At 35.4% G+C, this 14,897-nt stretch overlaps 1 protein-coding gene across 2 annotated transcripts in view; it reads right to left on the reverse strand.

The window, feature by feature from the left end:
- The window catches only part of NME7 (NME/NM23 family member 7), a 193,716-nt gene that overhangs the window by 82,542 nt on the left and 96,277 nt on the right, over positions 1 to 14,897 (reverse strand). For both annotated transcript variants that reach the window (XM_007480738.3, XM_007480739.3), the window contains 3 exons: positions 13,465 to 13,529; positions 9,621 to 9,689; positions 1,052 to 1,150 (listed from right to left, as the gene is read on the reverse strand). In XM_007480738.3, coding sequence (XP_007480800.1) covers positions 1,052 to 1,150; positions 9,621 to 9,689; positions 13,465 to 13,529 — 233 coding nt within the window. The remainder of the gene's footprint in view (positions 1 to 1,051; positions 1,151 to 9,620; positions 9,690 to 13,464; positions 13,530 to 14,897) is intronic.

A 14,897-nucleotide genomic window follows, 5' to 3' on the forward strand; every position in this document is an offset into this window, starting at 1 on the left:
CCAACCCTACTTCAATTTTTCCTGATCTTAAAAGATCTCCATAACTTTTCCAATACTATCTCCAGCCTTTTATCCTCAAATTAGCTTACTGTCCTTTCCATTATTCTCTGCTTAAATTAAGTTAATCTGCTTTTTGTCAATTATATCTATTTGCAGTATTTAATCTTTGCCTTTATTCATATTATTTTCTTTCATAAAAGGTCTTTTTTATAGTCTATATTACATCAAACCTCAGCTCAAACCTCACACTTCATTTAGGATATCATCCTAAGCAGTCCCAGGCTGTCATGAGCATAGACTTTTTTTAAAAGTACAACAAAATTCTGCATTTTTCTGAAATGTAACATAAATAGTATTTCAAACTGTTCAGTGGCCAGAAGTTCACACAATTCACTTGGTACCTCTAGCACCTTCATCTTCCTGTGTCTAGTCTATTTGGAGATCTGTTTTCTGTCCTCTGTTTACCCTTTAGCACTGACTCATTCTGCTAGAACTGTATGAATTTAAATACAGTGATATGTTGGCAGCATTTCAAAATCTTTTTCATATTCATAAATTAGGAGTTTCCAACTTGACTGACAGCTCATTGAAACCTGGAGACATGGTCTTTTTACTCTGTATCAGCTTTTCATTGCTGTGCGCGCGCACACACACACACACACACACACACACACACACACACACACCCTCTGTTATTAAGTTTGCAAAATTTTGTTATAAAATGTCCATGTTTAGTATAAAAAATGAAAGATTTTATTTGGATTTAGGCAAAGGCTCCACCAATGCTGGACATATATCAAAATGCAAAGATATCCATTCCATTAGGTATAATTCTCTTTTGATAAGTTATATGTAATTTTACAAGTGTTTGTATTTTCCTCATTTACCATTGTGAGTACAAGGAGAGTTTAAAATATGTCACTAATCAAAACCTGGATTCATCAAAATGTCAAAAACTAAGACAAAAAAGATTTGTAGTTGTGATAATGATTTTAATAGCTAATATGTTCACTTTTAATTTTTCACATTTTTTCTTAGCATCATTACTTACAGGATCAGCAGGCCCACAGAATTCACGGAATGTCTTTGTACAATGTTGTTGAATTTCTAATGCTACACAAGGACCAGAATATAGTTCTGTCACCATGTCCTAAAAGAGAAAAGGATGACTATCAATTCCATAAGTTATTTTTCTTCTGTTGATGGCACTACAAGTCTCCTCATCTAGAACACCTGAAATCCCCTAAGGATGATTTAATGCCCCTGTCTTTGGTTCTTCATATCCAGTCTTGGAAAAGAATATTCCTAAAACAAAGAATTCTCCGTTCCTTACCTAAAATCCTTCACGGAATCCCTATTGATTCCATGAAAAAATACAAATATTTTGTATTTAAATTGCCATGATCTAGCATCAGACAACTTTTCTAGACTTATTTCATAACACTGCTCTTTATGAAGTCCACCATTCTAGGCAAATAGGCCTAATAACTATTTCTAGAGCTCAATGTGCCTCCTACAATGCTATATATATTCATAGCCCAAATGTGCCTTTACACGAACTATCCTGCATGCCAGGCATGGACTACTTCTCCATCTTTGACCCTCAGAATCACTACACTGAAATATTTCCAATAGGAAGTATTATTCTGATGTAGCTTTCTTTGTTACAGAAACAAAATATTTAGTTAACATTTATATAGTGCTTTAAAGGTTGCAAAGTACTTTATATATTTTAACTCAATTGATCTCTTCAACAACTCTGTGACATGCTATTATTATCCCCATTTTATAGATAAGGTTATTGAGGCCCAGAGAGATTAAATGATTTGTCCAAGGTCACATAGCTCAGAAGTATCTGAGAGGCAGGACTTGGACTTGGGTGTTCCTGATTTCAGGTCCTGTGCAAACCCAAGAGAGTATCACTTTCTTTAGTAGCTTCTATATCAAACCAATCATGCTGTCAGTTTTGATCACCTACCATGACCCATCCATTTCTTTGACTCTTAGGGACAGTAACCAGGTTGTTAATTAATCAATATAATTGCCAGAACCCAATTTGCCAGTGTATTTGAATAAGACTATTGGAATGTTCCTCAGGTCATCTGTAAACTTACTGAAAGCATGCTTAGAATAACTCCAGTAATAGAAAATATGAGAGGGATGACAAGTATCTCATCCTTTTCCAAAAGGTTCAAATTCCTCAGATGGGTCTCTGTATTTGAAAAGCTTTTAATTCCATATATTGTGAAGATTATGAATATTCAGCATGGGAATAACTATGAAAAACATTGTTGTTAAATTTTTATGAATTATATTTCCAGAGAGTTATGGGGAACAGTGATGTCTGTAATAATGTTCTAGCTTCAATACAATTTTGTTGAATTTTCAAAGCTGTTTGGAGGTTTCTATTTGCTTTTATTTTTTTTACATTTTTCCCTATTATCTACATTCACTTATGTATACTTCCCCCACCTCAAGTCACTCATTATAACAAAGAAAAAAATTTCAGCAACATAAACCAACATACCAAAAAACCCTGACATTACACTGGATGCAATACATATCCTTAAACCTTTGCAACAAATGGTGAAGATATATCCCTTCATTTTCATCTTTGGAGCCAACCTCATTCATAATCTCTCAGCACTGTTTCATCCTATTTCCTATTTTGTATGGTCTATAAGCTAAAAATGATTTTTAGATATTTTTAATGTGATTAGTAACATTGATTTTTTTCCTGATGGTGAACTGTCCTTGCAGTTCTATTTTAAATTTACTTAGGTCTTAGTGAATGACTTTTGTACATAAATTACTATGGCATTTTGCCAAGATCTTATTTGAAAGTTTAAAATCAAATATGCATTAATATCAGTTTATAGTTCTCTTTTTAAATTTTATTCCTTCTTGGCTTTGGCATTAAAACTATATCTCATAAAAAGAATATGGTAGAGTATTTTCCTCCTAAATTTTTGAGAATTCAATTATGTAGTATAGGTATTACATAGTCTTTAAACATTTGATAGAATTGAGCAATAAATTTTTCTGGACAAGTTCCCCCCCCCACCCCCATTCTCTGCACTGTGGTAGTACATTTACTACTAGTTCAGTTTCATTTTCTGAAATTAAATTTAAGATCTCTAGTTAAATTAAATATTTTATGCTTTGTAGATAATTCTCTTTTTCTTTAAATTCTAAGTTCTACAGGCATTTTTGTATAGCAGATTTTGAGATTTTTCTTTTCTATCTGTTATAAGTTTACCTAGTTCATTTTATTAATTTGATATTACTCCTTTTAATTATATTAGTTAAAGAACTACCAATCCTATTACTCTTTTTTTAAACCCTTACCTTCCATCTTAGAATCAATACTTTGTATTGGCTCCAAGGCTGAAGAGTGGTAAGGGCTAGGCAATGGGGGTTAAGTGACTTGCCCAGGGTCACACAGGTAGGAAATGTCTGAGGCCAGATTTGAACCTAGGACCTCCCATCTCTAGGCCTAGCTCTCAATCCACTGAGCCACCCAGTTGCTCCACCCCCATTACTCTTTTTTTTTTTTAATATATTTTATTTGATCATTTCCAAGCATTATTCGTTAAAGACATAGATCATTTTCTTTTCCTCACCCCACCCCCCATAGCCGACGCGTAAGTCCACTGGGCATTAGATGTTTTCTTGATTTGAACCCATTGCTTTGTTGTTAGTATTTGCATTAGAGTGTTCATTTAAAGTCTATCCTCTGTCATGTCCCCTCAACCTCTGTATTCAGGCAGTTGCTTTTTCTCGGTGTTTCCACTCCCATAGTTTATCCTTTGCTTATGAATGGTGTTTTTTTTTTTCTCCTGGATCCCTGAAAGTTGTTCAGGGACATTACACCGCCCCTAATGGAGAAGTCCATTACGTTCGATTATACCACAGTGTATTAGTCTCTGTGTACAATGTTCTCCTGGTTCTGCTCCTCTCGCTCTGCATCACTTCCTGGAGGTTGTTCCAGTCTCCATGGAACTTCTCCACTTTATTATTCCTTTGAGCACAATAGTATTCCATCACCAACATATACCACAATTTGTTCAGCCATTCCCCAATTGATGGGCATCCCCTCGTTTTCCAGTTTTGGGCCACCACAAAGAGCGCAGCTATGAATATTCTTGTACAAGTCTTTGTGTCCATTATCTCTTTGGGGTACAGACCCAGCAGTGCTATGGCTGGGTCAAAGGGTAGATATTCTTTTGTCGCCCTTTGGGCATAGTTCCAAATTGCCCTCCAGAATGGTTGGATCAATTCACAGCTCCACCAGCAATGAATTAATGTCCCTACTTTGCCACATCCCCTCCAGCATTCATTACTTTCCTTTGCTGTTATGTTAGCCAATCTGCTAGGTGTGAGGTGATACCTCAGAGTTGTTTTGATTTGCATCTCTCTGATTATAAGAGATGTAGAACACTTCTTCATGTGCTTGTTAATAGTTTTGATTTCTTTATCTGAGAACTGCCTATCCATTTCCCTTGCCCATTTATCAATTGGAGAATGGCTTGATTTTTTGTACAATTGATTTAGCTCATTATAAATATGAGTAATTAAACCTTTGTCAGAGGTTTCTATGAAGATTTTTTCCCAATTTGTTGTTTTCCTTCTGATTTTAGTTATATTGGTTTTGTTTGTACAAAAGCTTTTTAGTTTGATGTAGTCAAAATTATTTATTTTACATTTTGTGATTCTTTCTATATCTTGCTTGGTTTTAAAGCCTTTCCCCTCCCAAAGGTCTGACATGTATACTATTCTGTGTTTACCCAATTTACTTATGGTTTCCTTCTTTATGTTTAAGTCACTCACCCATTTTGAATTTATCTTGGTGTAGGGTGTGAGGTGTTGATCTATTCCTAGTCTCTCCCACACTGTCTTCCAATTTTCCCAGCAGTTTTTATCGAATAGTGGATTTTTGTCCCAAAAGCTGGGATCTTTGGGTTTATCGTATACTGTCTTGCTGAGGTCGTTTTCCCCCAGTCTATTCCACTGATCTTCCTTTCTGTTTCTTAGCCAGTACCAAATTGTTTTGATGACTGCTGCTTTGTAATATAGTTTGAGGTCTGGGACTGCAAGGCCCCCATCATATGTGTTTTTTTTCATTATTTCCCTGGATATCCTTGATCTTTTGTTCTTCCAAATGAACTTTGTTATGGTTTTTTCTAAATCAGTGAAGAAGTATTTTGGTAGTTCAATGGGTATGGCACTAAATAGATAAATAAGTTTGGGTAGGATGGTCATTTTTATTATATTGGCTCGTCCTATCCATGAGCAGTTAATGTTTTTCCAATTGTTCAAGTCTAGTTTTAGTTGTGTGGCGAGTGTTTTGTAGTTGTGTTCATATAGTTCCTGTGTTTGTCTTGGGAGATAGATTCCTAGGTATTTTATTTTGTCTAAGGTGATTTTGAATGGGATTTCTCTTTCTAGTTCTTGCTGCTGAGCTGTGTTGGAGATATATAGAAAAGCTGATGATTTATGTGGGTTTATTTTGTATCCTGCAACTTTGCTAAAGTTGTTGATTATTTCAATTAGCTTTTTGGTTGAATCTCTAGGATTCTTTAAGTAGACCATCATGTCATCCGCAAAGAGTGATAACTTGGTCTCCTCCTTGCCTATTCTGATGCCTTCAATTTCTTTATCTTCTCTAATTGCTACTGCTAGTGTTTCTAGTACAATGTCAAATAGTAGAGGTGATAATGGGCATCCTTGTTTCACTCCTGATCTTATTGGGAATGCATCTAGTTTATCCCCATTGCAGATGATATTAGCTGTTGGTTTTAGATATATACTGTTTATTATTTTTAGGAATGACCCTTCTATTCCTATGCTTTCTAGTGTTTTTAATAGGAATGGGTGTTGTATTTTATCAAAGGCTTTTTCTGCATCTATTGAGATAATCATGTGGTTCTTGCTAGTTTGCTTGTTGATGTGGTCAATTATGTGGATGGTTTTCCTAATGTTGAACCAGCCCTGCATCCCTGGTATGAATCCTACTTGATCATGGTGAATGATCCTTCTGATCACTTGCTGGAGTCTTTTTGCTAGTATCCTATTTAAAATTTTTGCATCTATATTCATTAGGGAGATTGGTCTATAGTTTTCTTTCTCTGTTTTTGACCTGCCTGGTTTTGGAATCAGTACCATGTTTGTGTCGTAAAAGGAGTTTGGTAGAACTCCCTCTTTGCTTATTATGTCAAATAGTTTGTATAGTATTGGGGTTAACTGTTCTCTGAATGTTTGATAGAATTCACAGGTGAATCCATCAGGCCCTGGGGATTTTTTCTTAGGAAGTTCTTTGATGGCTTGATGGATTTCAATTTCTGATATGGGATTATTTAAGAATTCTATTTCCTCTTCTGTTAGTCTAGGCAGTTTGTATTTTTGTATATATTCATCCATTTCTCCTAAATTGGTGTATTTATTGCCATATAATTGGGCAAAGTAATTTCTAATGATTGCCTTAATTTCCTCCTCATTGGAGGTGCTGTCCCCCTTTTCATCTTTAATGCTGTGAATTTGCTTTTCTTCCTTCCTTTTTTTAATTAGATTGACCAGTACTTTGTCTATTTTGTTCCCATTACTCTTTTTAAAGAACCAGTTTTTAGTTTTATTGATTGCATGAACCTTTGTGTTCCCAATTTATCTAATTTTCAAGATTTCCCCTTTTGTGATCATTCTGAATTTGTTAGTTTTTTAGTTGTTTTAAATTACATGTTCAATTGATGGGATTTATACTGGCAATATGAGGATTTCTGTTAGTTTTTTTTTTTTTTAAGACTAGAAACCATCTAGTATAACCCTAAGACATCTGACCGTGTCTTTCAGAATATCTGGCAGATGATAAATTTTTTCAACCTGCAATGATAAGTCACACAATTTTCTCCATTTCATTAAATAATCTGCATCAATTAATAAGTTTGAACTTCATATAATTACCTTTCTGTGATTTCTATTTCCAATTCTATTTCTATTTCCAATTAACTGATTCTGAATTGTTACCACAAATCTCTTAATTTCTACTAAAAATCTACATGGCTCAGTCATTTGACTGACATGTTCTAATGTTGTCCTTTGATTCTACTCGTGTATCTTAGTCATTTTATAGGCTTTGCCTAGAGAGAAAACATTTTTGGCTACAGCTGATGATCCAGGGGCTCATACTTGTTGTCTCCCTTTATTACTGCTTTGCAAAATGAGGTGTGTATTCCAAATGCCTTCCTACAGAATTTATAGTAAATATGCCATGTTCTCTGAGAACATTTATCAATCCTCTTCATTCTTTTTGACAAGTGCTTCTAAAGTTATCTTGGGGTCATGAGCTTTGTGATTCATTCATCTTCTCTAGGGTTTTATTTGCACACATTTTAGATCCATTATCATCTGTTTTTTTCATGCCCAAAGCCCAGTTTAAGATTAGGATTGAGTTAGTGTTAGATCACTCTAAGTGTGTTCTTCTCATCATATATTCCCATTTAGTCTCAAAATACACAGCTGTAAATTTCTCCTCACTGGGTCTTGCCTGGAGAATGTTTACTGATAAATACTGACTGCATTCATTGATTCAATTTGACCTTTGGATTCAAGTTGAACTCTTTCTTTCTCTCTTCTTCCTTAATGGCTATGAAGAATTTTTTATGTATTAAGTCCAAAAGATATTTTGATTTGATTGTGGAAAGCTGCCATGAAATAAGAGTAGCTATTTGGGGTGCTTTTTAATGATCTACTAAACCATCATTGTTATCATCATATTGCTTTTGATCTTTTCAATGGAATTCAGATAGAAACAGCCAATGGACAAGTCTCTATCCTGTTGTTATTCTTTACATATTCAGTTCGGATGAATAAAATGACTTATTTTTATAACTGGAAAATATTAAGATATAGACTCATCCTCAATGGGCTCACTGAAAGTTCCCACAATGTGACTTCTGTAGCAGACAGGACCACTCTCATATACTGCTGGCTCTCCTCCAAGTTCCTATATTTTGAAAGCTTTTTGTTTCATGTAACTTGGATATTATGAATGTATAGCACACATAATGAATGGCAACATTCGCTATTTATATTACTCTGTTTTGGTGTAACATATTCTGATTATATTTATGCTGTCATATTCCTAAAGGGCTTTTTATAATTTCAATCTAAGTAACCTCATCTCCCTTCCAAAATTATTTGAAATTACAGGAATACCTTACTTATATCCCTATGCTAACAAAACTGGAACCATCTCATCCATTTATAACCAATTATTTCATTATGTTTTTTGTCAACAGTACACTCCACTCTTAATTATACAGCATTATACTGTTAAAGCAGTGCAAGGATATCATAAAAATAACTTCATTCCAAGATCCTATATTACAAGGCATAATAAATGACATTGAGGGTTACTAAAATGTGTAAGGGGTGAGACATATTTTTGGAGACCTGGTCAATGCAGGAATTTATTTTGTATGACTTTGTATATTATAAAGTTGGGTTTTGTTTTATTTTCTAATTGGGGTGGAGGTGGAAAAAGGCAAAGAAAACCAATTTTTGTTCATTAAAAATACAATTTTATAATAAAGAAAGCCAAAATAATTTGAAACCTAAGTGTTGCTTTTGTCCTCCATTTTGCAATTAGGCATGATTTCTTCACTTTCACTAAGTGAAGATTTTAGTGACTACAAAGACTTCAACTTTTCCTTCTTTAGATTTTAATAGCTCATCAAATTCATTTATTATGCCCCGTGCTTGACTATAATGGATAATCCCAGTTTTGTTTGGATTTAGTATAAGAACATAAAGAAGGTATTCCTGTATTCAGTCCATTTCATGTACAATCATGGTTCACGTGCTTTCATGTTCAGTGCCATCAGCAATGGAACATTTCTAGCCAAGGCTGAATATTGGCATTTCTGGCTTGTTCTGCCTGGTATATCTTGCCTTGGTGTAGTGCCTGTCTTGTTCCAATAATTCTGAGCCTATAAACTCTATAATAGTGGATCCTTGCCATTGAGTCTTAACTGCAGTTGCACCAATTTTAACCAAATTTAATCACTGTTATCCAATACCCAATACATGAGCATTTCAAAGTTCCTGGCTTGGACGCTCATCTTGCTATAAAAGCACATCAATCCTGACACTCACACCTCCTCAGTACCACCTGTACTGATTAGATGGGAAAGAGGGTGGACAGTGATGAGTTCCTCCCAGATCCTCCATTTAAGGCAAGCACCATCCAGGGCAGCCCATTTCCTCACTGCCCTGCCCATTACACTCAGACTTCATCATGATCCTGAACTGGGAATCCTCCAAATTCCCTCCCCCTCACATACTCACTTCTCAGTTTCAGTTGTGTGTTGTCTTTCCTGTGAATTAGACTGTGAGATCTTTGAGGAAGGGGGCCGTTTTATACTTTTCTTTGTATCACAAGCATTTAGCACAGTTCCAGGGACAAAATAAGAGCTTAATAATTTTTTATTGATCAACGATGGTTGGATTTTGTTATTGCTGTTTTTAAACTACCCTGAAATCTCCCTTGGGCTATAGATGCACAACATTTTCAATGTATTTATGTGTGTTTCTTACAAACATTTTATACTTGCTCTAATACTTACACTAAAGTCAGTTACTACTCCTTTATAAACTTCATAAAACTCTTCAACATTAACTCGGTCCATATGGAACTAAAAAAAAAAAGAATGACAACTGAATTAAAAAGCAAACAGAAAATTTAAAACTCCACTGTTATGAAAGATGGAATATTTTACCTTGAGATACGCTTTACATTAAAACTAAATTGAACCATAATTTAAAATTAAATAACCATCCTTTGTAGTAAAACGTGTATAAGTTGCTTTGTTTAAAAAAAATAAGACTTAAAATCTCACCTCAGAAATACAGGGGAAATCATGCAGTAGTTTTCATCAAGTAAGCTTTGTTTATATTACTACCACACCAAGTGTCCCTTACCTGTGTTCAAAATGTAGGTTTATTTCATCCTTGAGGTGAATGGACTCATTGAATGTCTCTCCACACTTGAGGTTTTTATGAAGAATAAAATGTTCCAAAAGAAAAAGAAGTAAGGATCCAAAGAGCATAAGTTCATTAGATTGTGAGATTCTTGAGCAAAAGGACTGTCTTTTGTCTCTTTTTTGTATCCCCAACATTAAGCATAGTATCTGGCATAGAACAGATGCTTAAAAAAGTTTACTGATTGACTGAAAAAAGGTAACTGAAGGTGAAGAAAGAAGACTTGACTTTTGCCAAGATATTAGAGAATAGCAAAAGAATTACAAAATGGAGATAGAAGAAAACTTCAACAAATCTAAGGCTCTTCCCAACACAGAGAGCTGGATTCTTGGAGGAGAAAGAACCTACTTGTTGTCCAAAGAATAAAAAGTAGACTCACAGAAGAAATCAAGATGATCCAATAAAGGTCAGAAGAAGAAACAAAGGGCCTATGTGGGAAATGAAGGAGTCATTTGTTGGCTTGATGACAATATCAAAAGGTATACTTGTAAGGAAATCCAAAAGACCACGTGAGGAATCATGAAAAAGAATATGTGAGTGAAAGTCAATGGAGGAGAACTAGATGTGTTTATCATTTGAGTGTCCTGGCACATAAGTATGATCTAGTGATATTATAGGACTTCATTTATCTAGATATCTGCTAGACCTTCTCCCTCCTCTTCTTTTTCTTTCTTTTCTTTCTGTCCTTCCCTACCTTTTTCTCCCTGCCCAAAGTATGGTAGCCAAAAGTTTTGTCCTATTCTTCAGGGATACCCATAATCCTAAAGCTATCTCTCTGAAAATTGTCTTAGAAACTATGTTCTCTTTTGATGTTATCACTTTTCTGCTTCCCTCCTTCCAGATTTTTCTTCACTTTCTGTGTATTTGCATTCCTAATTAGTTATTCCATTGTTTGATGCTTTGGAGAGACTTGTCACTATAGATCCAAATTTTTCTATTCTGCCAATTATTTCTACAATACGGGCCCAAAATCCTGCTTTCACAACTCTTTTTTTGTCTTTTAAATCATCCAGGAATATTTTGTAAAGTTTCTATGCTCTCTCAAGAATACACAAAATCCTCTGCCTCATCTCAGATAATAATTTATTTTCCTTTCTCTTTCAATATTTATTCATAGGTGCCTGTGTTCGTTTAGCTCATCAGAAGTCATATTCCCTTTTGTTTTTAGTATCTTCCCAGTTGATTTATCTGCTTATGCTCAAGGTCTTTGATTGAATTATCTTCCTCCTGAGATCTTTTCTAAATTCAGCGTTTTGTCCCTTTATATTCCCTCATATTCTGACTCCTTTCTCTTTGATGGTGGTTTTCCAGGGAAGTGGACTTCAAATTCATCTCTCAGACACTAGCATCAGTTTATGATTCAAATGTCCTATAGGGAGACAGAACTGGCCATAGTTAGGTGCCATGTCTCTTCAGATACAGTAGACTGCCATGCCTCTTCCTTAGATCTCTGATTGTGCTTTGTTGCAGCACAGAAGCCTGCCATGTTGTAATTCAAGTCAGAGTAAACTTCTCACTTTTGGCTTTCCATAACACAGAGGGTGAGAGCAGGGCAGAGCTGAGTTCTACTACAAGCCTGTGAGTTGGCCTGTCTTTGGCAGTCCAGCCAGAGTATGGTGGTGCTGGGGGAGGAGGTGTTGAAATGACTGATTTAGGGATTAATCCTCCCTGCTAGTAGTTCCTCAGGTTATTACAATATTAGATTTCTTGGTCTCTATCTCTTCCATCTAATTACTGTTTTGGGGAGGTTTCAGAGTTTAGGAGGATAGGAGAAAATATCTAGTCCTCTAACTTGCTGATGCAACCTAGTCATAAAGGGCTTCAGAAGCCAAATAGAAGATTTTATATTTGATCCTGGAAGTGACAGGTAGCCAATGGAGTTTACTGAGAGGGATGGAAATGGGGGAAAGTGACATGGTCAGACTTAGGAATTTCACTTTGGCCATAGAGGAGAAGATGGACTGAACTATGGAGAGAAGAGAGGCAAGGACACTAAAGAGGAGACTATTGCAATAGTACATGTATAAGGTAATGAGGGTCTGCACCAAAATGGTAGCTATGAGAATGGAGACAAAAGGACATATATGACAGTTGCTGTGAAGATGGAAACAAAACTTTCCAACAGATATGATCCAGGGAATCAGTGTGCCAGCTTGAGTGATTAGAAAGATGGTGGTATCCTCAATGGTAATAGGAAAGTACAATAGGAAAGAGTTTAGGGGTTTAGTTAGGCTCTAGACATGCTGAGTTTAAGATATCAATAGTACACCTAGTTCAAAGTATCTGACAACTGGAGATGTGAGACAGGTCAGGAGAGAGACATTAGCATTGGGCAAATAAAGCAGAGAATTGCCTATATAAAAATGGAAATTGAATACCCGAGTAATGAAAAAATCAATATATAAAAGAGTTTAGAAGGCAAAGAAAAGAGACTTTAGGGACTTAGCAGGTGCAACCTAGATGAAGATCCAGCAATGGACTAAGAAGGAGTAGCCACACAGGTAGGAGGAGAACCAGGAGAGAGTAGTGTTACTAAAATCTAGAGAGGAGTTTAAGGAGATGAGGATTATTGCCTGTGTCAAAGGCAGCAGGAAGTTCAAAATGGGCAGAGACTGAAAAAAGGCATTAGATCTGGTGATTAAAAGATCATTATTTGTAATCTTGGAGAAAGCAAGTTCAGTTGAATAATGGAATTGGAAGCCATATTTTAGGGAAGCTGAAACAAAGAGAAGAGGAAGAGGAAACACCAATTGTAAATGGCTTTCTCAAGGAGTTTACCCATGAAAGGGAGGAGAGATATAGGATACCTAATAGAGATGGATGACTGAAGTGAGAATTTTTTAAAGCATGAATATGTTTGTAGGTACCAGGGAAGGGGGCAATAGACAGACTGATTAGTCAGATTAGTGAGAGTAAGGATAAGAGAGGTATTGATCTCCTAGAAGAGAAGGGATGGAATGGGACCACTCGTGCCTATAAAGGGGTTGGTTTTTCCCAAAATGGCTACCTCTTCATGTGGGCCAGGGGTGAAAGAAGAGATGGTAGAGGAAACAAACCAACTACAATGGAATACAAATAGAGGAATTCCAGGACAAAGGCTGAGTGCTTTCATGGAAGTGAAATACTCTTTGACCTCTTCTCTAAAAACAGACATGAGCTCAGCTGAGATTTCTGAAGAACACCTTTGGAATAGAACCTTCTCTTTGTAAAAAGAACTGTAATGAGTTATAGATAACACTTGCTTCTGACAGTGAAAGGACATACAAGGAAAGACATTCTAACTAAAACCCATTTTAAAGGTAAATGCTCTTTATTTTTAATTAAGTGAATTTATTTGTCCACATGAATAATTTATCATGCAAAAATTCACTAAAATCAGAAATGAAATTACTTTTAAATACAAGTCATCATTCACTACAAAATACCTACCATTTGCATGGCTGAAATTTCAAAGCCTTCATCTCGAATGGCAATTAGAATCTTTCCCAATTGCCCTGAAATATAAACAAAACAGGTACAAAATATAAAATTTCTATTTCTAAAGCAATTACTTACAGATGAACTTTTGCCCACATTAAAGCAATTAATTTGCATGATATTCTGACAGCATATACTTTTACAGGATAAATTTGGCCAATCCCCAACACAGGTCTTCAGTAAAATATTTATCAACCATATATATGAACCTGAGCTATTCAGTGTAGTGGATACAATGAAGTTTCTGCCCTTACTCTGCTTGCAAATTGGCTGTGGAGGCAAGATATACACGAAGAAAATTCAAAGCAATACGTTCCTTTTTTTAAAGTTAATTTTCCAACTATCTAGCACTTATTTTTCACTTTCCCTTCACAATGAAATGAAATGAAAAAGAAAAAGAAAACCACTGTAACGGATATACATAGAAAAGCAAAACAAATTCCCATACTGGTCATGTCCAAAAATGTGTATAACATTCTATATTTTAGTCTATCATTTGTCAGGAGACAGAGTTATTTATCACTGATCCTCTGAAATAACTAAGTATAATTCAAAAAAGAGAAAAGATAGATATTAATGAAAGTTAGAGGGATCAGATAGAGCTTAATGGAGAAAGTTAAATTTGAGCTGGATCTTGAAGGATAATTATAATTTTATTTTATTTTTTTGGGGTAGTTATAATTTTAATAGAAGGAAAGGAGAAGAAGGATATTTTAGGCAGGGAGAACAATATAAGCAAACTGTACAAGAAATAAAGGACACTAATATGGTTATTCTGGAAGGTTTGTAATAAGGACCAATGTAAGGAGGGGAGGTAATTAGAAAAATAAATTGAAGCCAAACTGTAGAGCATCTCAAATGTCAGCCTGGGAAATATGGGTGGTGTCCTTTGGGCAATAAGAAGCCACTGAAGATTTTTCAGCCCAAGTGTAACAATATTCAAGCTTTTAGAATTTGATGTTAAGATTATTCATATGGTAGTGGCCTAGAGCATGGACTTGAGAGGAAAAAAGGCTGGAATCAAAAAGATCTTATACAGGTTTTGTAACAATCTGGGCAAGATGTGCTAAAAGTATGAACTATGGTAGTACTGAGCATTGGCAGAGAGACAATAGACGCTAGAAAGACTACAGCAAAACAGGTAGGAACAGGACCTAGTTAGTACTAGAAGAAAGGAAACCAAGGCATCTTAGATGAAGTCTAGATTGCCTCTTTGTAACTTCTACTTAGTTCTGGTTCTGCCCCCTGATGACCAGCAGGACAAGTCTAATTTCTCCACCTTATGATAGCTTTTCAAATTCTGGAGAACAGTCATCATATCCCACAGTACTCCTCACAGATTCTCTTCTCTACAATGAATATCTCCAGCTCCTTTCATTGATTCT

This window comes from Monodelphis domestica, chromosome 2 (genome assembly GCF_027887165.1).
Source record: "Monodelphis domestica isolate mMonDom1 chromosome 2, mMonDom1.pri, whole genome shotgun sequence".
In the NCBI taxonomy this organism is placed as follows: domain Eukaryota; kingdom Metazoa; phylum Chordata; class Mammalia; order Didelphimorphia; family Didelphidae; genus Monodelphis; species Monodelphis domestica.